This window comes from Phaseolus vulgaris, chromosome 8, assembly GCF_000499845.2.
Source record: "Phaseolus vulgaris cultivar G19833 chromosome 8, P. vulgaris v2.0, whole genome shotgun sequence".
Classification (NCBI taxonomy): Eukaryota; Viridiplantae; Streptophyta; class Magnoliopsida; order Fabales; family Fabaceae; genus Phaseolus; species Phaseolus vulgaris.
The window spans coordinates 21,664,157-21,690,004 of NC_023752.2; the positions used below are offsets into that span (position 1 = coordinate 21,664,157).

The 25,848-nt window shown below is 36.1% G+C and overlaps 1 protein-coding gene across 3 annotated transcripts; it reads left to right on the forward strand.

Annotated features, from left to right (window-relative positions):
* Positions 1-450: 450 nt before the first annotated feature.
* Positions 451-25,613, forward strand: LOC137824214 (cyclin-C1-2-like). 3 transcript variants are annotated; one of them, XM_068629743.1, is made up of 10 exons: positions 451-672; positions 996-1,094; positions 1,185-1,291; positions 1,691-1,730; positions 2,828-2,872; positions 3,776-3,894; positions 4,022-4,136; positions 4,569-4,619; positions 13,372-13,519; positions 25,360-25,613. In XM_068629743.1, exons 2-10 carry the CDS (start codon positions 1,063-1,065, stop codon positions 25,465-25,467), a joined length of 765 nt encoding a protein of 254 aa, XP_068485844.1. In that variant the 5' UTR covers positions 451-672; positions 996-1,062; the 3' UTR covers positions 25,468-25,613. The 3 variants fall into 3 exon arrangements, with proteins under 3 accessions (XP_068485844.1, XP_068485845.1, XP_068485846.1); XM_068629744.1 differs by lacking the exon at positions 451-672 and adding an exon at positions 796-932; XM_068629745.1 differs by lacking the exons at positions 451-672; positions 996-1,094; positions 1,691-1,730.
* The last annotated feature ends 235 nt before the right edge of the window (positions 25,614-25,848 follow it).

The window sequence follows — 25,848 nt, forward strand, 5'->3', positions numbered from 1 at the left end:
CTTCATACTTTTCAAGCTACACCTTGATACTTTTCAAGCTGCAGGCAATCTTCTGGATTGTGCAATCTCTGATGATCTTCCAGATTATACATTTAAAATATTAAAAATAATATTTTTGTATTCGTACATTCCAGAATACAAATGTAAAATTCAAAATTTATATACCAAAATGTATATTCTGAAATATAAAATTTATATTTCAGAATATATATATTATCAAATGCAATTTTTTATTTCATATTTCAAAATATGGCTTCTAAAATACAAAATAAAAAATCAATTTCAATTTGCATATTTTAAAAATATTTTCAAATTCAGAAAATATATTTTGCTTTCTAAAAGATATTTTCGTATATGGAAAATTCATTCATGCAATGTGCTATATCTAGAATGATTTTTAAGGGAGAATTTTGTTATTTCACCACAATATGGCGGTGGGCATTTGAAAACACGCGATTGCAGAATGCAAATCCCTAAGAGAAATTAATTAAGAAAACAAAGTCGCGGTTTTTCCATTAACCCTTTCTTGTGTTTTTCTTTTTGTTACACCTGTTCTTATCTTTCGTTCATAACTACTCTCCCTATCTCCGCACCCAACATCGAAGTGAAATCCCACACTGCTTCCTTTTTAAGCCTAGCGTTGTCTTTTTATGTTTACTAATATAAAATAAGGTAGTCTTTTCATGGTTAATAAAGATTTAAGTTTGGATTTGTTGTACCCAATTTGTTCCCTTGTCAAATTTAGTGTTTTTTTTAGCTTTTTTTTCTTAATTATATTCTTTATTATGAATTTTTCATGGATAAGATTTTGAAGTTTGATACTTAATCCTTCGAGCTGAAGTTGCACGGTTTTAGTATTTTTCTGCTCGCACATTTAATTTCCACACTTTTTGTTTTGCAATTCTCAGTTCATTTTTCATCCTTGTTGAAAGGTAAAACATTTAATTTTGGATCAATTCTTAATGGGTTCCTCTTCTAAATGGGTCACTCTGCAGTTGCACTGTGATTGTCCACCGTTTTCTGGTTTCTCTTTGGCTGAATTTCGGTCATCTCTGAAGAAACATGGCTGCCAATTTCTGGACATCATCTCATTAGTATGTTTCATCTCCCCCCAAGATTCCTTGTTTCTCTCTTTGTGTGCATCTGTGTGTAATTTAGGATTCTTGGGGTTATGAACCTTGCAGCAAGCATCTTCTGGACCAGGAAGATGTGGATATGGTGAATGCACTAGACAAGGAAAAGGGTATCACACTGGAGGATTTTAAGCTCATTAAGATGAACATGACCAATTGTATGATTTCTTTTCTTATGTCTTTCTTCAATCTCTGTCATACATGTATTTATACCCCTTATGCCACAGCACTGTTTTGTTCTCTAACCTTTTTGCTTCTGGCTATTGCTTATGCTTATCATTCCTTTTACTTGTTGATGTGGTGTCAGGTTCTGAATTTGTAGTTGCTGCCTTCATCCTTAGTTTTGTGTGCCAGGGATTGGTTTCAGAGGAATTTCTTCTGATGCTTTTATGGATTTTTTTTTGGCATGCTCTTGTATATAAAATATTCTGAACGATGTTTGTAAAAAGTAAATAATTAGGGTTATGTTATTGATATCCTTCGTAGGCTATAGAGGTGTTTGATTTTTGTTATTTATCTGTGCTGAATTTCTTCTTTTTCCTGTCTTGCTTGAGCAGATATTTTGAAATTGGCACAACAAGTAAAAGTGAGGCAGAGGTGTGAACTGTATTTCTTGAATATGCACAAGTAATCTCTTTTAAGTTTATAATTGGTTACGTTTTAATGTGATAAGGGTGGGGGGAGAAGTATAGAGTGAAAAGTATATTGTATTACCAGAGAAAGATTCGTATATTGGTTTGATCTTTCTGGCTTAAAAGTCTGTGCTTAGTCTGCAATGCATGGAGGGGAGAAAAAGGAATTGCCACACTTCTTGAGTCCAAAAGCCCCATGGACAAGCAGAATATGAAGTATATGTATCATGTTGATTCTTTTCCTAGCCTTGTTTAGTTTACCTGCATTTTGATTCTCCAATAAGCAAGACACGACCTTCAAGATTGTATGAGATGGGATGTACAACAGTTTTGAATGCACAATTAACATAAGAAGTTTTAAAATAAACTGAAAATTAGGATAAGTCAGTCATTATGTCATTACTAAACCTCCCATCTTCTCTTTCTGATCAAGGTGATATATCTATAGATGTCTGGCTTGTTTGTGATGTAGGTTTATGCATGTACATTATACACCCACATTCTGCAGAACCATGGCTTAGGAAATAGAAATCCATAACCACTCCCAAATGCTATGCTGCATATCTATAGTTAATTTACTATGTCCTTGGTGGATTTCTTTTCTAACGTATTAGTTTAGTATGCATTTATTTATGTTTATTGAAAGTTACTTTTTTTATGCAAAATTGGCATATATATGATATTGATCCATGGAATACATTTGTAATTTCATAAGTCTCTATGACTTTGTTTGATCAAATTTTTGATGGTATGGAACAGACTAGACTTTTAGTGATGATCATTTGAATGGCAAAAGACATTTGAAAAGGAAATATAACACCCATATTCCCATAAGTAATGATGCTTCCTTGCCTTTTGCCATTCATAAGTGTATATGAACATGTAGAAGAGCTCTATTAGAATTTAGGAGTCTACTCAACCAATAGTGATACCACTCACAATGGGAATGCAAATCAAATTATTTTGTCGTTTATTGTGTTAAGTTCAAAACTTCAACATCTTTTGCCATTTATTTTGTGTTAAATTCCATGACCATTTCTAACATGTTGGTCGATCTTTCAGGGTTGTGGCCACAGCAGTTACATACATGAGGCGTGTTTATACCAAGTATGTGTTGTGAACTTGTAAACTTCTAGTGTTAGAGTATGGAAAAGTTTGTCCTGAAATGGTTGGAACTTCCTGTCTTTCTTTTAGATTGGGGATAGCTTGTACGTTATGTAGTATTTGTGATGCTTGGAGTCAGTATTTCAAAGTTTACTGCAGTATATTTCATAATTTTTTTTCCTTTTGATGTCAGGATTTATCATAGATGCTGATTTTTTTTGGTTTGATTAAATCTAATCTCCATACCAGTACTACCTACTATTTGGGTTAGTGTTATGCAATTATGTTAGAAAAACCAATAACCGTCTCATTCTGGGATCTGCTGGCTTCAACTGCCTCATCAATTGCGGTAAAATTATGGTGAAGTTTCCAAGATAGGCCACTAACTTTTGGATTTTCCATAGCAACCGTGCACTTAATTTTTTTTTCCAAATGTAACTATAAGCAGACAACTGCTATGTATGTCAGTTTTGAAATTGGACAAGTAACAAGTTGACCTTTACTATAGAAGTAGAAAATTCATCTCTAATATCCAATTCATTTATATACAACAAGGGGAATAAAGAGAAGAGAAAAATAAAAGAGTAAGTGATCCCATCTTCTGCACATTTTTCTGTTTAATTTGATCAAATTTGTTTTGTTTCTTGGTTGCTGCTAACTTGAATTGCATGCCTTTTACTGAAAAAACTATGTTTTTAGCAGTAGTTAACTTGTTGCGATTGCTGATTCGAATATTTTTTGTTTTCTCTTAATAGATTTCGAATTTATGTGCTTGCATTGTTTTAATGTCCAGGCTGTTTTCTTATTCATAACGCTATCTTCTTCTGACCCTGAAAGTAGTAGTATGTTCTTAATACCCTCACTAAGTGTCAACTGTTAAGAATCTTCACTTTTTGTCATTTTAAGGAAGAGTATGGCTGAATATGATCCACGCTTGGTAGCTCCAACATGCTTGTACCTGGCATCAAAAGCAGAAGAAAGCACAGTGCAAGCTCGGCTTCTTGTATTTTACATAAAAAAATTATGTAAGATGTTAACCTATAATTTTATTTTTCTTCTTGTTGGCTTCTGAACGTAAAGTGAGTAATTTATTTTCAAAATTCTCTTGATGCTAGTTCCTTTCTATGCTGAAACCACAGATTTTTTACGCAGATACTGATGAGAAGTATAGATATGAAATCAAGGACATACTTGAAATGGAAATGAAGATTTTAGAAGCTCTTAATTATTACCTGGTTGTATACCACCCATACCGTTCACTATCTCCGTGAGTGTTTGATGATGATCACTTTGTTCAATTTTTTCAATTTTTGTACACAGGAGGTGGAAATTATGAAAAAACAATTAGTTTGTTCATACTTTTCTGGCCAGAAAGCTTGCAATTTTAAACGTGTTGTCCACACAGCTTTCACTAATCTAATCACAGAAAGGAGAAACTAAAGACAGTATAAAAACTGAATCACCTAGTTAGGAAACAAAATTGTTTAAAACAATTTACATGCATTCATTGTTCCTACTGTTCTCAGTCCTCACATTTCCCTACTGACAGCAAGTCAAACAAATACCAATAATGTACATTTTGGCAAATTGAGTCCTGTCAAGTTAAAAATTGGTGACAGAAGAACTGGTCCGACATTCGTGTCATTTAGATTATATTCATTTATGATTTCTCATTGCCATTATATTGATAATTCTCCAGGTTGCTTCAGGATGCAGGTTTGAATGATCTAAACATGACTCAGCTAACTTGGTAAGAGTCCTTCCTGTTGAACAGACGAGATCAGTTTCTAAATAAGTTTCCCTTTCTTCTGTTCTTATTTTACATTTCCCATTTTATCCCCTTGTCCCCCTTTATTGGCTCTGTTTTACTATTTGACCTATAACAATTTTTTAAATGAAAAAAAGTTAGACCCTTGCATTAGAATTTTCCTCATTAGAAAGAAATAATGATGAAATTGGCTTAGTTGGAGGACCAAACGAGGAACTAACACCATCTCTTCACTTCCTTCATCTCTCAACGAATTTTTTTCTTTAAAGGAAAAAGAGGGCAAAACACAGCATAGGTTATTGTGTTGTTTGGCTTTGTAAGTTTGCAAGCAGAGCGAGGTGAACTCATACTTGCCCTCATTTGAGGTTTTAGAACATCTGATTACCCCAGATGCACATCTCCTTTATACTCCAGCATTACCCTATTCACTGACATGTTACTTAACTAAGTGCTTCATGTTGATTTATCTATCATATTATAAGAATTGTCATATATCTTTCCATATAATCATGACATTTTCTTAAATAAGGCTGAAAACTTCTCGCCAGCATCATCCCTTTTTGCCAAAATATTCTCAAATCCTGTACATTCTAATGAAATTTAATTGGAGCGACTCTGATAAATATATATCTTTCATATATGTTAAGATATTAGAGAGAGCATTGAGAGGCTTTGGATTATTAAATAATATCTGTTAGATATTATTAGATATAATTATATATTATTTGATATTATGAGATATTATAGATGTTAGATATCTCATATTTATGTAATGGGCTTAGCCCATATGTTTCTTTTCCTATATAAACATAACCCTATGTGTTCAATATACACAAGGGATTTACCCTATTCTTTCTTTTCCTTTAATATGGTATCAGAGCCATTTTCGAGCCTATCCTAGCGAGTGTTTGTGTTGGGCCTATCGTGCCACCCGCTATCGGGCCGCTATCGGATCACCCAAAATATATAGTCCCACGCACGAGTTGGCAGTCTTGGCGTGAGGGGGGTGTGTTGGAGATCCCACATCGAATAGAGATTAGAGTTTTTCATTGTATATAAGTGGGTGCAAACCTCAACCCTATGAGCCGATTTTATGGGGTTGAGTTAGGCTTAAAGTCCACTTTGTAATATGGTATCAGAGCATAATTTATCAAGACCAAGACTAAAATTATGAACAAAACATGTGGACCCAAAAACTTTGGGAGGTAAAGAGTGGAGAGGGTCATGTGGAAATAAAATAGAATGAGGAATTTTGTTATCTAAAACTGAAGATGGCATGCGATTAATGAAATAACATGCACTAAGAACAATATCACCCCAAAAACGCCGAGGAACATCACCATGGATTAAAATAGTACGAGTTGTTTCAACAAGATGTCAATTCTTGCGCTCAGCTACCCTATTTTGTTGAGGTGTATAAGCACATGAAGTTTGATGAAGAATACCATGAGAAGCCATAAAATTTTTAAAAGAATGAGAAAGATACTCACGTCCATTATCACTGTGCAAAATTCGGATGGAAATTCCAAATTGATTTTTAATTTCATTGTAAAATAATTGAAATATAGAAAACAACTCAGAACGGTTTTTCATTAAAAATACCTAAGTACATCTTGAATAATCATCAATAAAAGTAAAAAAATACTGAAATCCTAAATTAGACTTAATACGACTTGGTCCCCAAATGTCAGAGTGAACTAAGGCAAAAGGAGATGAAGCACGTTGTGAGACACTACTAGGAAAAGAACTACGAATGTGCTTCCCTAACTGACACGACTCACACGATAAAGTAGACACATTAGACAAACTTGGAACAAGCTGCTGCATCTTGGCAAGACTAGGATGACCCAACCGAGCATGAATGAGAGATGAAGAATCCATAATTGTGCCAACATGTGCAAAGATCTGTAGTTGATAAAGTCCATGAGACTCACATCCGGTGCCAATCATCCGTCCCGAACTCCGGTCCTGTAAAGTAACAGAATCTTTGGTAAAAGAAATAACACAATCAAGGGAACGGGTGAGACGACTAATAGATAATAAGTTAAATGGAGACCCAGGGACATACAAAACATTATCAATAGATAAAGAAGAAAAAAGATTAATAGTACCAACACCATGTGATGGTACCCTATATCCATTGGCCATGGTAACCGAAGGTAAATAACCTGTAGTAGATAGGGAAGAGAAAAAGGATTTATTACCAGTAATGTGATCAGTGGTACCTGAATCTAGAACCCAAGGGCCATGGGAAGTGGAGTGAGTGAGGCCAACAAAAGATGTACCTGAATGTGCAACAGAAGCCATGGAACTAGGGTTCTGACGATCCTCATACCATTTAAGAAATTCATTGAAAATAGCAGGCTGGCTTGGGGTATCAATTGAAGTATGGTCCATGGTAGAAGGTTGCACAGGGGCAATTTGAGCAACCGCAACAGATCTAGGAGGACGACCATGTAAGGCATAACATCTGTCAATTTTGTGGCCAAGTTTGCCACAATGGTCACACTTGTGACGCCCTTTGCCCGGCTTGTGAGGGCAAGTACGATCATTATGCTGAGAGACTAAAGCAGAAGAGTCATTAACATGAGACGTTATATCAGTGGTGTGTTTACCTGGCACGCGCAAAAGGGTAGAACAAGTGGAAGTAAAATTGGGCACAATAGGAGATCCCAAAATTTGATCACGAACGTGAGAATAATCATCAGGAAGGCCATGTAAACCCAATAACATGAAGAACTTGGATCTTTGTTCTAGTTCTTGAGAAGGAGTAGAGGCAGGAGGTAATAACTCACTAAAATCATGAAGAAGAGCATGAAGTTTACCTAGATATTCTGCCATTGTACCATCAAGACGTTTGGGAGCAACAATTGTGAGAAGATTTTGACACACACCATAAAGACGTTGAGTATCATTGGTGTATAATAATTTTGCTTGTTCCCAAACTTCTGAACATGTCTCATAGGTACGAAAAATTTGTTTTAAAGATGAGTGAATGGTCGATTTGATAACAATGCATAATTGAACATCAATTTTCAACCAACGAAAAACCTCATTTTCAGCAACAGTAGAATGAGTAAGATGATCAACATAACCTTGACTCTTAAGCCATAATTTAATGTATGATGCCCAAGTGTCATAATTGGTTCCATCCAATTTGTCAATGGAAAGATGAACATTGACGTAATTAGTATAAATAGATGAATCCGGCATAATGACTGCAGAAGAAGCCACAGTGGTAGCGGCAGCGGAAGACGCCATAGTGGCAGCGGAAACGGAAGAAGCCATAGAAGATAAGGACAAATCCAGTCACCGGTTAATTGGCGGCAACAACAAAGATGAAGGCTCTGGCAGCGTCTCCAGCGGAGGCTCCGACGAGATTTCGGGGACGGCTCCGGCGATGCTCCGGCGACGGCTCCGGCGAGGGTCCGACGACGACTCCGGCGAGGGTCCGGCAGCTGCTCCGGCGAGGTGGTGGTAGCTCCGGCGAGACAGTGGGGCGATGGCTGGAAAGTTCCAATGAATAGTGGGTTCACCAATAGAAATTGAACCCTAAACCCTAACCTTATGCTCTAGATACCATATTACAAAGTGGACTTTAAGCCTAACTCAACCCTTTTATACCTACCTTTCGTCTATTTCTTCTGTATCCATTCCAAAATCTGTAGCTGATGCCTTAGCTCATCCTGGTTGGCGTCAGGCCATGCTTGATGAAATGAATGCGCTTCAGAATAATGGAACTTGGGAACTCATTCCTTTACCATCTAGGAAATCTGTTGTTGGTTGCAGGTGGATTTTTGCTATCAAAGTTGGTCCTCATGGTACTATTGATTGTCTCAAAGCTCGTCTTGTGGCTAAGGGTTATACCCAAATTTTTGGTTTAGACTATGGTGATACTTTTTTTCTAGTAGCAAAGATGGCCTCTGTTCGCTTATTCATAGCTATGGTTGCTCTTCAACAATGGCCTCTTTATCAACTGGATGTCAAAAATGCTTTTCTTAATGGGGATTTGCAGGAAGAAATTTATATGGAGCAACCTCCCGGGTTTGTTGCTCAGGGGGAGTCTTCTGGATTGGTATTTCGTCTTCGCAAATCCTTATATGGCCTCAAGCAGTCTCCTAGGGCTTGATTTGGAAAATTTAGCAATGTTGTTCAACAATTTGGTATGACTCGCAGTGAAGGAGATCATTCAGTTTTTTATTGTCACTCGAGTGCTGGGTGTATCTATCTTGTAGTATATGTTGATGACATTGTTCTTACAAGCAGTGATCACCATGGCATCTCACAAGTAAAACAACACCTTTGTCAACACTTTCAGACCAAAGATCTTGGCAAGCTCTGATATTTCTTGGGGATTGAGGTAGCACAATCCAATACTGGTATTGTTATCTCTCAAAGAAAATACGCATTAGATATTTTGGAGGAAATTGGGTTGATGAATTCGAAATCTATTGATACTCCCATGGATCCCAATGTCAAGCTTCTACCCAATCAGGGGGAGCCTCTTTCAGATCTTGAGAAGTAGAGGAGATTAGTTGGAAAATTGAACTATCTCACTGTTACTCGTCCTGATATTTCCTTTGCAGTCAGTGTGGTGAGTCAATTTCTTAATTCTCCATGTGAAGATCATTGGAACGCAGTCATTCGTATAGTGAAGTACATTAAAGGCTCTCCTGGAAAAGGTTTGTTATATGGTCATAATAACCATACTAAAGTCGTTTGTTATTCAGATGCTGATTGGGCAGGATCTCCATCTGATAGAAGATCAACTTTTGGTTATTGTGTCTCCATTGGTGATAACTTGATCTCTTGGAAGAGCAAGAAACAAAGTGTTGTGGCAAGATCTAGTGCAGAAGCAGAATATAGAGCTATGGCCTCAGTTACTTGTGAGCTTATTTGGCTTAAACAGTTACTTAAAGAATTGCAATTTGGAGAGGTTAATCAAATGACACTTATATGTGATAATCAAGCTGCTCTTCATATTAGCTCAAATCCAATTTTTCATGAAAGGACAAAACATATTGAGATTGATTGTCATTTCATTCGAGAAAAGATTATATCGGGAGATATCAAGACTGAGTTTGTTAATTCAAATAATCAATTAGCAGATATTTTTACTAAACCCTTACGAGGGCCTAGGATTGATTACATTTGTAACAAGCTGGGTACATATGATCTAGTGGAAAGAAATAGATGAAATATATTTCTGAGATATCTTACAAATGTGATTACAGTCTCTATTTATAGACTGTTTTACAACCTAATTAAAGAAAGAAATAATAGGCAATGAAAGCCAGAAATAATGAGTGTTTAAAGCTGTACAAATCAAATAAAATCAAATCACTAACAAATCTGTCCTAATAAATATAAAATGGAATCTGTACTTAATTATAACATAATATTACGAAGTGGACTTTAAGCCTAACTCAACCCCATAAAACCGGCTTATAGGTTCAAAAGCAGTATTTAAGGTGTCCTCAAGAGTCTCACTGGTATGAGTTCTTACCTCCGGTTCAGACAATTGAAGTTGCTGTTCGACCAGGACGGGTTCTTGTTGCCTTCGCTGATATTGTTTTCCAAAATATTTGTCTTCATTATTCTTCTCTGGTAATGATGTTGGTGCAGGGTCTTTGTCATCCTCCCTAAGAACGAAATCCTGCAACAAAGGAAAAGGTGACAACTCAAGGTCCTCAGCTTCTGAATACTCTCCCCCTGAAGCTGAGAACTAGGAAAGAAAGACTCTGTTTCATGGAAGGTGACATCTTTGGAAATATACACTTTACGACTTTGAGGATGATAACATTTGTATCCCTTTTTGTTGGGGGCATAACCTATGAAGACACATTTGATGGCACGAGGATCTAACTTACCTCGATAAGGACTATGAACATGGACAAAAGCAGGACAACCAAAGACACGATTCTGAAGACTATTCAACATGGGAATAGAAGGATAGAATGTGGTCATAACCTGAATAGGAGTAACACCCTCTAGAACCCGAGAGGGTAATCTATTAATCAAATAAGTGGCAGTCAGGACTGCTTCCCCCCAGTAAGATCTAGGAACAGATGTTTGGAAAAGTAAAGCTCGAGTAACCTCAAGGAGATGACGATTTTTCCTTTCAGCAACCCCATTTTGTTGAGGAGTGTCCACACAGGTTAATTCATGAACAACTCCATTTTCCTCAAGGAACTTGGAAAGGTTTGGTTCACATATTCTCTTCCATTATCAGAACGCAATCTCTTAATTGGACTTTCAAATTGTGTTTGAATCATTCTGTAAAACTTTACAAACAAGTGAAAAACTTCAGACTTATCTTTCATGAGGAATATCCAAGTAACCCGAGTACAATCATCAATAAATGAAACAAACCATTTTGCACCCGAGATATTAGGAATAGATGAAGGTCCCCATACATCTGAATGAATAAGATCAAAAGGTTTAGAACTTTTATTACCATTGGGAGGAAAAGTTGTCCGATGGTGTTTAGCAAACTGACAAACATCACAATGAAATGACTCAGCAGACACTTTTGTAAATAAAATAGGAAATAAGGACTTTAGGGTACTAAATGGAGGATGACCAAGACGTCTGTGTTGAAGCCATATCTGAGAGGATGACCAAGATTCACGACCTTGCTGAAGATTAGAAGTGTGTGCCTGTAGTCTAGCATCCTTTTTACTTTCTTCATGCTGTAAATAATATAACCCGCCCTGCTCTTTAGCAATTCCAATAGTCTTCCCCGTGGCAAGATCCTGAAAAACACAATGGGAAGGGAAAAATACCACTGCACAATTTAAATCTTGGGTAATCTTTTGAATAGACAAGAGGTTATTGGATAGTTTGGGAACATGAAGCACATTTTTTAAAGGAAATGAAGGTTGAAGGTGAATGTTACCACGACCATTAATGGGGGTAGTGGAACCATTAGCAACAGTAATATATGGCTTACCGGATAAAGTAGTGTAGGATGAAAAAAAAGAGGAATGAGGTGTCATATGATCAGTAGCACCAGAGTCTATAATCCAGATATTTTCAGTACTAGAAGCATTAAAGGATAAAAAACTAGAACTCTTACCACTCATAGTAAAGGAACAATAGCTAGATGGCTTACTAAGGGAGTCCATGAGAGTTCAAAACCAACTTTTTTCAGATTGGCAAAATTTGATCCTGTTCACGCACACAAAAAAAATCTGCCGGAAAAATTTTCCGGTGGCGGTTTCCGGCGAGCAGTGGCAGTTCCGGCGAGCGGTGCAGTTTCCGGCGAGCGACGGCAATGGTGGTCGGTGGTGGTGGTCGGCGGTGGTCAATGGCGGTGGCAGTAACGGTCAATGGTGCAAGGTGGTGGTGGTGGTCAATGGAGAAAGGATAAGGAAAATAGAAAGTTGCAGCAATGAAGGTTGTCCAAAAAAAATAAAAAATAATTGCAGCAATAAAGGCTGTCAAGGAAAATGATTACAGCAATGACGGCTGTCAAGGAAAATGATTACAGCAATGAAGGCTAAAAAAATTGCGGAAGCAGAGTCTCCTAGATCAGGAGCTCTGATACCAAGTGGAAAGAAATAGATGAAATATATTTCTGAGATATCTTACAAATGTGATTACAGTCTCTATTTATAGACTGTTTTACAACCTAATTAAAGAAAAAAAAAATAATAGGCAATGAAAGCCAGAAATAATGAGTGTTTAAAGCTGTACAAATCAAATAAAATCAAATCACTAACAAATCTGTCCTAATAAATATAAAATGGAATCTGTACTTAATTATAACATAATTCTCCTAATTATGCAACAGATCTATATGCACCAGCTTGAGGGGAGTGTTAGATATTATTAGATATAATTAGATATTATTTGATATTATGAAATATTATAGATATTGTTAGATATCTCATATTTATGTAATGAGCTTATTTCCTATATAAACATAACCCTATGTGTTCAATATACACAAGGGATTTACCCTATTTTTTCTTTTCCTTTAATAATATCAACCTCAGTTCTGTATGTTTTAGGATAAAGATTTGTCATTGAGATACCAATGTCTGGAGATGAAACGGTTGTTGTGGAGTGTATATGTTATTCTTTATTTTTGTTAGTTGTTTTTCATGGTTCCACGAACTGCATTGACTCTATATAGTGTAAGTGAATTTTAGTTTGCAATGCAAATTCATATGCAAACAACAGAAACCACTGCACATTATTTGCTAAAACAACCTTTTTATTTATCCTACTTGAAATGGAAGATGTTTCAGTATTCCTTCTAGATTTATTATTTTTTTATCAAGAGCTTCAAAACTTAGATTAATTACCTGTTTTCCATTTAATGCTTATGGTCACTATAATAATGATAATAGAGGACGGTTCATTGTTTCTGACATGTCTAATTATGTAACACAACTGATTTTCATCTCAAGACAATTCAATATCATAGTCATAATTTTTTTTATGGGAATTGTTCCAACTTTACTGTTGTAGCTTTGTTAGAGTCTTCTCCCATTTGCTTTTGAATGTTAAGTACATCCTTCAAGAAAGTAGCTTCAGTGCTGTATAACTGAATCTGTTTATCCAGAAACATAATATTTTGATATCACTATGAATCCTGCTTTCTATTGAGCTAGCAGCTACCTTGCTAATGCTGTTGGAATTGCAACTTCTATCTATTATTTTATTGGTAGTTTTTTGTTGGATTAAATTTCCAAAGAAAAAAAATAATGAAAGTTCATACTGGCAGGGGGCTTGTAAATGACACATACAAGATGGACTTAATTCTTGTACATCCTCCGCATTTGATTGCTTTAGCTTGCATATATATTGCTAGTGTACTCAGGGACAAAGACACCACTGCTTGGTTTGAAGAACTTCGTGTTGACATGAACGTGGTGAGTGTTCCACGGTATTTCTAACTTCTAAGCACTTATTTCTTGCATCCTTACGGAAGTGTCTTAACCATCTCTTTATTTCTCCTTTTCTATTTTTGTTTACTTTTTTTCTTCAAAATTCTTGTTAAATTTGACAATAATATAAATTTTGCAACCTAAAATTTGAATGGTGATGGCCTGCTATGACTGCTGTGGAAGGCGGGCACCCTGTATAGGACCAATTGGACAATCTTAAAATGAGAAAAATAGTTGCTACAAATTTACATGGTTTGGCTTTAGTTGAATATGGCAAATGTGTTCGCTGATTCAACGCAGAGAATACAAAAGTGGTTTAATTCCATTTTATATTCAAAAAGGATAAAGGAAAGGAGTTGCTTAATTCCACAATGTGAAATATGCCCAAAATATCTCGTACATAATAATAGTGGTATCTTCATAATTTCTGAAATATTTTACTCAAAGGCACCTACTTCACTGGTAGAATAGAAACTCTAGTGCAATACATCTCATTCTCTAAAGACCAAATTAAATGAGATCTGATGCCTGGATGGTGTCTTGCAAAGTTACATGAAAAGCCTTTGTGCTTACTGTCCCTTGGTGAAACCATTGGCTTGTCTTAAAGCCAAATAGTCTCGTATTATTGTCTTACACAACAGTGAAGAGATTAACTCCTGAAACCTGGCCTTCCATGCAGCCAATAATTTGGCTGCCTATTCAACAGTACAAAACACATTGTAATTCTGACATTCCTACTAAAAATCTCATCATGCAATATTAGGAAAGTAGGACTGTAATAGTGTCAGGCAATGGTTCTACATGGATGATCTGGTATTGAGTTGGTTTCATTGGACGTTCTGCAATGGTTTTATTACTTCATGGTCAAGCTTGTTGCAAACACTTGAATCCCATTTTGCTCCCTCTTATGATGACCCAAAACGAGTCCTATTCAAACTAACGCAACACAAATCTAATAATGACTATCTCATCGACCTTGAGCATTAGCCAATCGTATTGTCTGGTTGGCTTTGATGTTTCTCCTGAGTTTTTTCAATTTTGGTTCTCACTAGAAATTTGCTGTGAAGTCCAAGCCGTCTAGTCAATATCCTCTTCGTAGGCGATGGCTTTAGCAAAACTCTAGTAGGATAAGATTAATGATAATCATTGTCCCTTTCACAACACCACCCATATATTAACCTCCTTCACCTACCCCATCCACCCTCCCTCCTCCTGCCCCTAATGTTCTTTTTAAGCATTTATCTCCTGAGGAGTTGGCCTCTCCTAGATAAGCTTAAAATAGACATGTTGGCACAGGAGATTTTTTGTTCATACAAACAAATCATGGGGACTTAGGTCACCATCCCGGTGGACAATGATAATACTCAATATCATCTAGTCATGTGTTGTTCTGTTCCTCATGCTCCCTATGATTTCCACTCCTCCCCTTCAGGTGCTGGGTGGAAATGGTTCCATTTTGCATTGCCACCACATTTGTTCATAAGCATCATTTGCCATTTAGGGTTACACATCTCTTGTCAACCTTCATATTCTTCCGCCTATTAGTTGTGCTGACATTATGCTCGAAGTACAATGACTCAAGGGTTTCGATCCATTTACCATTGATTACGGGTCTCTTATTATGTGTTTTTTTCTCTTTTGTGCCAACTCATTACTATATGTATACATTCCTCTTGGGTCTGACGTGGCCACGACCCAACATTCAAACCTATGTTGCAATTGCTTTTCTTCACTTAGCATTATTACTCTCTCATTCCTTTTCTTCCCTACCCCTTATTGTTCAACCCACCTCCCACCCTATTCCTGAGATCGTCACTATCTTACCCCAATATGCACCCATCTTCCCAAACCCCACCCACATCCCACCTAACTTTACCACCACTTTCACTTGGCACCTAACTCCAAATCCATCATTTTCAGAAAATTGGGTAACACCTTCACAAATATCCACATTCTTTTTAGAAAATTGAACTGGTGAAAGAGGTCAATCAAATGCTTGACACTAGTATGATTCATCTAATCAAGAGCTGTTTTTCTTCTCGACTTCTTATTAAGAAAAGGATACCTGTTGGTGCCTTTATGTTGACTACAGAGCCCTAAACTTGATCACCATAAAAGACTTTCCCAATGTTGACGATTTAGGTGGCACATCCTAGTTTTCCATGCTTGACTTCTGCCAAGGGTTTCACTAGATCTGTATGGTTGAGGCAAACATACGTAAAACCACCTTTTGTACTCACTAGGACCACTGGTCATGCCCTTTAGGCTTTGTAATTCACCCTCCACATTTCGTGCCACCATGAATGAACTTCATAAGTTGTTCTTGTACTGATTTTTGGCTGTCTTCGATGATATTTTGGTATATACAATGACACTTTTGATTCCTATCTTTCTTACTAAGATCCAATATTCTCCACTTTTGTTGTAGGGACAGTTCTTGCACCATTTGAAATGCTTGTTTGTGCAAGAACAACTGGAGTACCTAGGACACATTGTCTCTTCCCATAGTGTTGCTCTTGAACCTTCTAAGATTCAAGCCATGGTTGATTGGCCATTCTGATAGCTTGAGCTCTTCATCTTTGCGCTTTTGAGAAGAAAATGGCGGAAGCATCCATGGATTGTTGATGGACAAGGCTCTCCTAGGAGTTATGGTAGCCTTCGAGGTGCATGAGAAGTATGAGAGTGAGAGAGGTTTGGCCAACTCTTTTTGAGGTTGCGGTTTTGGAAGATTAAGCACCTAAATCCTAAGAGAGTTTAGGCAAAGGAGTAAGAATGACACATTTTGGCAGCATTTCATTACTCAAATTAATCTTAAGAATACATGCGGGAGGCTCCTCCTAATATAGGCTTGGAGGACCGGAAATGAAGAGTCAATGACAATGGAATGCTAGCCAAATGAAATGCAAATGTGACGCCTAATGAGTTCACATGGCAAGCGTGAACTAAAGTGATGTTTCAAGCGCCCAAAGGTGACCGGCCTAAGTTGGATAGAAGGTTCTAGTAACCTTAATCTAACTTAGGTTGGTTTTTAGGAACCAAAATTCATCCTAATTACATTTTAAACAATTTTACAAAAGAAAATTCCTATACTACTTTGACAAGAATTTAAAGACTATGCTACGCTTGATTTTGGACCTCTTGAACATGTAAAGGTAAGTTTCTCTGCCATCAGTGGCAGTGTCCCAATCCTCATCAAGCCTCTTAGCCACTGTCCTTGTAGTTGGCCTAATATGTCTTTGTGTTTGGCCTAATTTGTCCTCAAATCCAAATCGTCTTCTTCTTCATTGGTACCTACAAAAGGAGATAAATCAATTACATTAAATGTATCATGTACTCCATATTCAATAGGTAAATCCAATTTGTAAGCATTATTATTGACTTTCTTGAGGACTTGGAAGGGTCCATCACCACGGGGACTAAGTTTGGATTTTCTCTTAGTAGGAAATCTATCCTTTTTAAGATGAAGCCAAACTAAGTCTCCTTCCTCAAAAACTATTTCTCTCTTCTCCTTATTGTTGTATTTGGCATACTTCTCATTTTGTTGTTGTATTTGTGTTTTAACCTTCTCATGTAATTTCTTAACAAATTCGAATTTGATAACTCCTTCCTTATGCACAAATTCTTGTGGATTAGGAAGGGGTAACAAATCCAAAGGAGTAAGAGGGTTAAATTCATATACAACTTCAAAAGGAGAAGCATTAGTAGTTTTGTGAACTACTCTATTGTAAGCAAATTCAATATGGGGAAGGTACTCATCCCAAGATTTGTGATTACCCTTCATGATTGCCCTAAGCATAGTATCAAGAGATCTATTGACTACTTCGGTTTGGCCATCCGTTTGAGGATGACAAGATGTTGAAAATTGTAGTCTAGTGCCAAGTTTTCCCCAAAGGGGCTTATAAACTTTGGATCTCTATCGGATACTATACTTCTTGGTAAACCATGAAGTCTCACCACTTCTCTAAAGAAGAGTCTAGAAATACTTTGAGCATCATCCACTTTTTGGCAAGGAATAAAATGTGACATTTTGCTAAAGCGATCCACTACCACAAAGATGGAGTCATGACCTCTTGCAGTCCTAGGAAGTCCTAAGATAAAATCCATGCTAATATCTTCCCAAGAGCATTTGCAATCGGTAGAGGGGTATATAGTCCATGAGGCATTGTTTTAGATTTTGCTTTTAAACATGAAATACATCTAGAACAATGTCTTTGGACATCCTTTCTCATGTGTGGCTAATAAAATTTCCCTTTTAAAAGATTAAGAGTTTTGTCAACTCTAAAATGGCCCATAAGACCCCCTTCATTTGATTCTTTTACAAGATGTTTTTTATGTGTACCTTGGGGTCCTTTTTTAAAAAGATACCCCTCGGTCACATAGTAACCTTCTTGCGCTCTATGTTCACATTTAGCAAAGATAGATGCAAAGTCTTGGTCTTCTTGATAAAGTTCTTTTATGTTGTCAAATCCAAGAATTTGAGCACCAAGTTTTGAAAAGAGCACATGTCTCCTTGAGAGAGCATCCGCCACTATATTTGTGCTTCATTTCTTGTATTTGATGACATAAGGAAATTGTTCAAGAAATTTCATTCGCTTAGCATGGCTTTTATTGAGCTTGTGTTGGCCTTTTAAATATTTTAAAGACTCATGGTCACTATGAATAACAAATTCTTTTGAAACAAGATAGTGCTCCCAAGTCTTTAAAGCTCTCACAAGTGCATATAGCTCTTTGTCATAGGTGGGGTAGTTAAGGGTGGCTCCATGAAGTTTTTCACTATAATAAGCAATTGGATGCCCACCTTGTAACAAAACCGGACCTATGCCAACCCCCGATGCACCACATTCTAACTCAAAAGTTTTAGCAAAATTTGGTAGAGCTAGAATGGATGCATTGGTAAGTTGAGCCTTTAGCCTTTGAAAGGCTTGTTCATGCTTTTCATTCTAACAAAATGTAGTATCTTTCTTTACAAGCTCATTAAGATGTGAAGCTATGCTTGAAAAATTTGGCACAAAGCGTCTATAGAAGCTAGCTAAACCATGAAAACTTCTAACATCACTTACATTTTGTGGAGTTGGTCACTCTTGGATGACTTTGATTTTTTTAGGGTCAACATGTACCCCCTTTTTGTTTACTATAAAGCCTAGAAAAACTATGATATCTACACAAAAAGTACACTTATCACTATTTGCAAACAAACTATTATTCTTAAGTACTAGAAAAACTTCCCTAAGGTGGCTTAGGTGGTCTTCTAGGTTTTTACTATACACTAAGATATCATTAAAATATACTATTACATATTTATCTATACAATCTCTAAAGGCATGATTCATTAGTCTCATGAATGTACTAGGTGCGTTAGTGAGATAAAAAAGCATCACCAACTATTCATATAGTCCAAACTTGGTTTTAAAAGCGGTTTTCCACTCATCACCCTCCTTGATTCGAATTTGGTGATACCCACTTTTAAGATCAATTTTGGAAAATATTATTGACCCATGTAGTTCATCAAGCATATCATCAAGCCTTGGGATTGGATGCCTATACTTGATGGTGATGTTGTTGATTGCTCTACAATCACAATACATTCTCCATTTTCCATCCTTTTTGAGCACCAAAAAGACAGGTACAACACAAGGGCTTAGGCTCTTTTGAACCCAACCCTTCTCCAACAAATCTTGAACTCGAGACTCTATCTCCTTTGTTTCCTCGGGGTTAGTTCGATATGCTGGCCTATTTGGTAGGCTTGCCCCTGGAATCAAGTCAATTTGATGTTCTATACCTCTAAAAAGAGGAAGTCCTATGGGTCCCTCTTTAGAGAATATATCATCAAATTCACTTAAAAGATTTTTAACTAGAGGCGGTAGAATCATAGGTTCAAGGTTTGTGGCAGTGCATGTAAGTGTTCCTTTACGAAAGATAAGGTTAGGTTGTTCAACAAGTAACATATTTTCAAAGGTGTTTTCAAATGTTTTGTCTTGTTGAATAATCTTGTGGGAAGGAACACTCTTCTCCCACGCCTTCTTATCCCTAAGGATTTTCTCTTTTTCTTTTTTTGTTTTTTTTTTCTCCTCATCCCTCTTGTTTTTCATTTGTATTTGATCTTTTACCACTTGAGAGTGTGGTAAAGGATTAAGTACAAACTTCTTTTGCTTATGGGTGAAGGAAATCTTGTTAGTTAGACCATTATACAAGGTTTTCTTGTCAAATTGCCATGATTTACCTAATAAGATGTGGCAAGCTTCCATAGGAACTACATCACATAAAACATTGTCTTTGTAGTTACCTATGGTAAACTCAACTTTCACTTGTTTATCTACACCTAGTTCCCCATTCTCATTGATCCATTGTAATTTGTAAGATTTATGATAAGGAACTACTTGTAGATTTAACTTTTCAACCATCCTAGTGCTACAACAATTGCAACATGAACCACTATCCACAATGAAAGAACATATGTTTTCTAAAACTTTACATCTTGTGTGAAAGATGTTCTCTTTTTGTGTTTCCATGGTTGCATTGGGTTGATTGTTGAGGGTTCTTCTAATCATCAATAATTCCCCCTCTAAAGGATTTACTCTCTCATCATCTCCCCCTTCTTCTTCTTTCTCACTAGGTTCGTCCTCACAACTAGTATATTCATCTATTCCTTTTAAAAACAAGGTTCTTTGGTTTGGACATTGTGCTTGCACATGTCCTCTTCCAAAGCATTTAAAGCATTTGACATGCCTAGTGCGAATGGGTGGAGTGAGGGTATCCTTGCCTAAGGGTTTGGTAGTTTCTTTTGGTTTCTCTTTGGATGTACAACCCTCTCTTTTAAAATCTCTTGGGATAGGAGTTAAGATATGAACCTACTCTTTGACTTGAAGTTTTTCCTAAATTTTGTTGTTCAACTTTAATACAAAGTTGAACCAAATCATTCAAGTCTTGATAAGGTAGAAGTTCAACCCTATCTCTTATCTCAAGATTGAGCCCACTTAGGAATCTAGTTATGGTGGTGGTCTCATCCTCCCTAATGGAGGCTCTCATCATATAAAAATCCATCTTTTGCCTATACTCCTTTACATTCATTGTCCTTTGTTGGAGTCTTTGGAGCTTGTCCATCAACTCCCTATTATAGTAGGAGGGTATATGGCGGCGTTGGGGCTCCCCTAAGGTCATTCCAATACTCTATGGGAGGCTCTCTATGAAGACGCCTATCTCTTTCTAAAGATGTCCACCAATACATAGCGTTTTCTTGAAAACTAAGAGTGGCTAGGGGCACTTTTCTTTCTTCACTCACTCTATGGCAAGCAAAAAGTTGTTCTACCTTTATTTCCCAATCTAAGTATATGTTTACATCTTCTTTTCCATGGGTCTACCCTAACCTCTTTTGGGCTTTCTTGTTCTCTTCTATCTCTTCTATTTCTCCTAGGGGGTGGTTGATAATACTCATTTATCGTAAGGTTTTCCTCCCCAAGAGAATCATGATCTTTAGAGCTAGATGCATGAAAATGTATTTTTTATTTATTTTTGAGAATTCTCATCCTTTGCTTTAGTCAATTCATTAATTTTGGCTTCATTCTCCAATTGTCTATATGAAAGTAATTGAAAGTCCTTGACAAGTTGTTTTAAAAGAGATTTAATGACTTCATATCACTTTCATTAGATTTAGAGGAGTGAGAAGACATGATTAAAGCTTTGTGTTTAAAAGTGTTTTACTTCAAGAAAGAAGAGGAAAGTTAGTGAAGGTAGCTTTCCAGGTAAGAGAGGTGAGCCACTAGGATTTCTTAAGTACCAAATCTTACCTTAGCCAAAAACTATCCCTCAAAAATTTCACACAATTCTTTTTCTAAGTAAATTACTTAGAACAATGAGGAATGAAAAATCAAATTTTATGCAAGAAAAAACAATGCAAAGCTATTTAACAAACAAAGCAATTAGTCAAAGCTTAAGGAAAAGATTAATGTAAGCAATTTTAAGCAAAGCTAAACAAGGATTAACATAAAACAAACTAACTAACACAATTAAAAATTGTTAATCTACAAAGCTTTAAACTAGACGTTTCCTAGGTGAGGCTTCTTAGACACTTTGAGCCTTTGAAGACACACTCGCCGTCTAAACATGATTAATCCACTAATTAAACAAAGGTGAAATGTAATTACAATTCAAATAAATACAAAGAAATTGAATTGCACAAATTTGATTTCAGCTTGCTAAACTATGCACTCCTTTGGCTTGTACTTGCTCTTCTTTGTTGTGCCCTTCAAAGTGTATGGTTTGTTTTTGGTATTTGTATTTGCTGCTGTTCCTTGCCTTAACCTCTTATGATTTAAGCAATTAAATTCTCCAAAACAGTACCTACTAAGTAGAGCTAGACTCTCCTCAAGTCAATTTTCACTTAACAAGCACCAATTGAAATTCATCTACCAACAATTTAGAGGTCAAGAAAAAGAAAGCAAGAAACAAATTAAATTTTAAAAACAGCACCACAACAATTGGATTTAATGATATGAAACAATTAGAAAGAGTTCAGAATGATATTGGACAAGCAAAGTAAAAAAATAGGCACTCAATAAAGGTTAGCACACAAAAGGAACCTAAAGAAAGGCACTAGAATTGATTTGAAAAACCAAAACAGCACTACTGGAAAAATAAGGTTCAGAAAGCGTGACTTAAAATATTTATGTTAAGCTGGCTATTTTGAATTTGATTTTGAAAATTTAAACACAATCGATTCAAAGTCTTGGCAAACTTTTGGCGCTGGAATCACACCAAAAACATGCACCAATTAATTGTGATAAATTTTTCAAATTCACTGTACAATTACCGTCAATTTTAGCGCCAGAATATACACTTTTTTTGTGTGATTTATCTTATTTTTTCTATTTTGCCTTTTCAACTAATTCTTTTTTTTTCTTTTTCTAACACATCAAACCACTGAAATTTAGAATCTCAGAATTTTTTTTCTACGTATTTAATTTTCATAATACAAAACAGCAAGTACAGAATTTGTAAAAACAGAGGAATCCTAATTCTGTTATTAAAAACAGAAAGAGAAACTTCAAAAACACAATGAAGTGAATGTTATAGGAATTTGTATGGATTTGTATGAACTCAAACTAAAAGGAAAAATGCACCAAAGGAACAAATCAAGTCAGAATTCAAATTAAACACTCAATTCAAAACAAGAAACAAATGAATCAAGAAAAGTACTACTAAGATTTGTTGACATTCTTGGAATTACATGACTAGACAAAACATATAGATTCAAAAAATAAAATGACTCAAGAACATCATATTGCACCGAACAAAAAAATTCAAACAAGACTCAAGTAACCTAAAATTAAAACAGCAACACAATTCTCCATAGATTCCTACACAAAATGTGAAAATAGGAAGCTCAAGAACAATTTGAACAATTTGTACCGATTCAAAAGCTTAAAACAACATCTAAATCAATTTAAAAATGTAAAAACAGCAAGACAACATGAACAAGAGATGAACAACATGAAAATAAGAAGAACTCAAACAAAAAAAATGAAAAAAGACACTTATCTCTTGAAGACCATAGCTCTAGATACCAAATGATAGCTTGAGCACTTCATCTTTGCGCTTTTGAGAAGAAAATGGCAGAAACATCCATGGATTGTTGATGGACAAGGCTCTCCTAGGAGTTATGGTAGCCTTGGAGGTGCATGAGAAGTATGAGAGTGAGAGAGGTTTGGCCAACTCTCTTTGAGGTTGCGGTTTTGGAAGATTAAGCACCTAAATCCTAAGAGAGTTTAGGCAAAGGAGTAAAAATAACACATTTTTGCAGCATTTCATTACTCAAATTAATCTTAAGAATACATGCGGAAGGCTCCTCCTTATATAGGCTTGGAGGATCGGAAATGAAGAGTCAATGACAATGGAATGCTAGTCAAATGAAATGCAAATGTGACGCCTAATGAGTTCACATGGCAAGCGTGAACTAAAGTGATGTTTCAAGCGTCCAAAGGTGACCGGCCTAAGTTGGATAGAAGGTTCTAGTAACCTTAATCTAACTTAGGTTGGTTTTTAGGAACCAAAATTCATCCTAATTACATTTTAAACAATTTTACAAAAGAAAATTCTTATATTACTTTGACAAGAATTTAAAGACTATGCTATGCTTGATTTTGGACCTCTTGGAACATGTAAAGGTAAGTTTCTCTGCCATCAGTGGCAGTGTCCCAATCCTCATCAAGCCTCTTAGCCATTGCCCTTGTAGTTGGCCCAATATGTCTGTGTTTGGCTTTCCTTTGAAGTGGTGCTTGGCCCTCTTCCATCACATTCCCTCTTCCACTGCCTCGCTTCAAGGCTTCATAGGGTTCATTGATTTCTATCTGATGTTCATGAAGGGCTTTCTTCCCTTCCCTAAAAGGACTCTTTTTAGTGGTCTCCACATGCCCAACATTCTTTTCAATGAGTTTAATATGACTTAAACACTAGTATTGACCTTATCCAATTTCTCTTTGCCATTCACTTTGAAAACAAAAGCTTTCAGCTCAGCTGTGGGTGCCATCCTTATGTAAGATGTCACTCTATTGCTTTCTTTAGAAAACCATTTTGCTCGTGGCTGTAGAATGTTTTTACTTATGTTCACAAATTGCATGCCATCACTATTGTTGTTTGGAAATGGTGCCAATATCTCTTAGGTCACCCTTTTATTATTCTTATTGACCACAAGAGTCTTCGTGATTTGATGTCACAAGTTATTTAGGCCCCAAAGTAGAAGATGTAACTCGAAGTTATTAGGATACAACTACATCATCTAGTATAAGTTTGGTGCATTTAACGCCATTGCAGATGCTCTCTCTATGGTTTCTTTTGGATCATATCTCACCCTCTCAATGCCTAATTTCACATCCCTAGAGCAATTGCGACAATCCTTTGCTACTAGTTCTGAACTTTGTTCCTTGCTCACTCAGCTGCAACAAGATCCTAATTCCAAATTGGATTATCAAATTCATCATGACCTCATTTTCTACAATGGTAAAATATGGCTCAATGCCAACAACCCCTTTTGTTGTTACTTGAAGTATTAAAGAAAAATCACAAATCTCACCTTATAAATTGGTTTTTGAGATTGAGTTAGACTTAAACCCACTTCCTAATAATGTCAAAACTTATGTCACTCAATGCCTCACCTCCAAACAAATGAAGTATGAAACCAAGCGCCTAGCTATTCTTTTAAAACTTTTTCCATCTCTAACATCTGTGTGGGAAGATCTTTCTTCTGGGTTTGTTTTTGGTTTGCCTCCATCTCTTAGATTTACTGCTTTCTGGTTGTTGATCATCTCGGGTTTCTGCCTTCCTAGTACACTGCCTTCAAGGTTGCCTCCTTATTTTTTTATATGGCTTGCTAGTTACACGGCCTTCCCTGTAGCTGTGTTTCTGATCATGACCCCCTCTTTGTTGAATTGTTTTGTATCTGTGGCACCAATCTTCAAATGAGCACCGCCTACCAATACCTCTGACCACTTTGACACTGGTTTTTCCCCAATTGAGGTTACATATGGTAAACTGCTTCCTTCTTATATTTTGGGTTCTCTCAATTGGAGGTTGTTGACTTGACTCCTTCCTGTCTATACAGTACTCACAAATATGCATTATTGTTAGATTCCATTTTGTTTTTCCAAATCAGTGCAACTTCTTAAGATGCCGTGTGTTTGGTAGAGGTCCAAAGTGCATTAGCCATTTGTGGGGCCCTACCAGTTTAAAATCACTTTCATGCAAGTTTTCTGAACATGAAGTAGATTAGAATTCTAGTCATTTGAATGATAAAAGAAAAATATATCTTTAAAGTGATTGTTTATGTTTGGCAGGTCAAAAACATATCAATGGAGATACTTGATTTTTATGAAAGCTACAGAATGTTGTTCACCGATGAAAGAATCAATGCTGCCCTTCAGAAGTTGGCGTTGAGACCCTAAAAGCTTACTGGTGATGAGTCAATGGTGAATGAAATTGATGTTATAGTGACTGGTCTGAATGATTGACATGTTTTGCAGTAGAAGGCTTTCAAAATGTATCCAATAGTATATGGTGGTAATTCAAAGGGTCGTAATTTTTGTTGTAATTTTTGTGTGTTGAACCATGGTGTTTTTTTTTTTTGGGGTTAAGTGAAATGGTGACTACATAGACATGATAAAAAATGTAAACTCAAATAATATATTTACAAGGACTAATAGTTATATTTTTATGGCAATTAAAAAGAAATATATTTATAAAATTTAAAATAAAATAATATATTTGAGAGAAATAAACAGAAAGGTAATATTTTATAAAGATTCTATTAATATTGTATACATAAG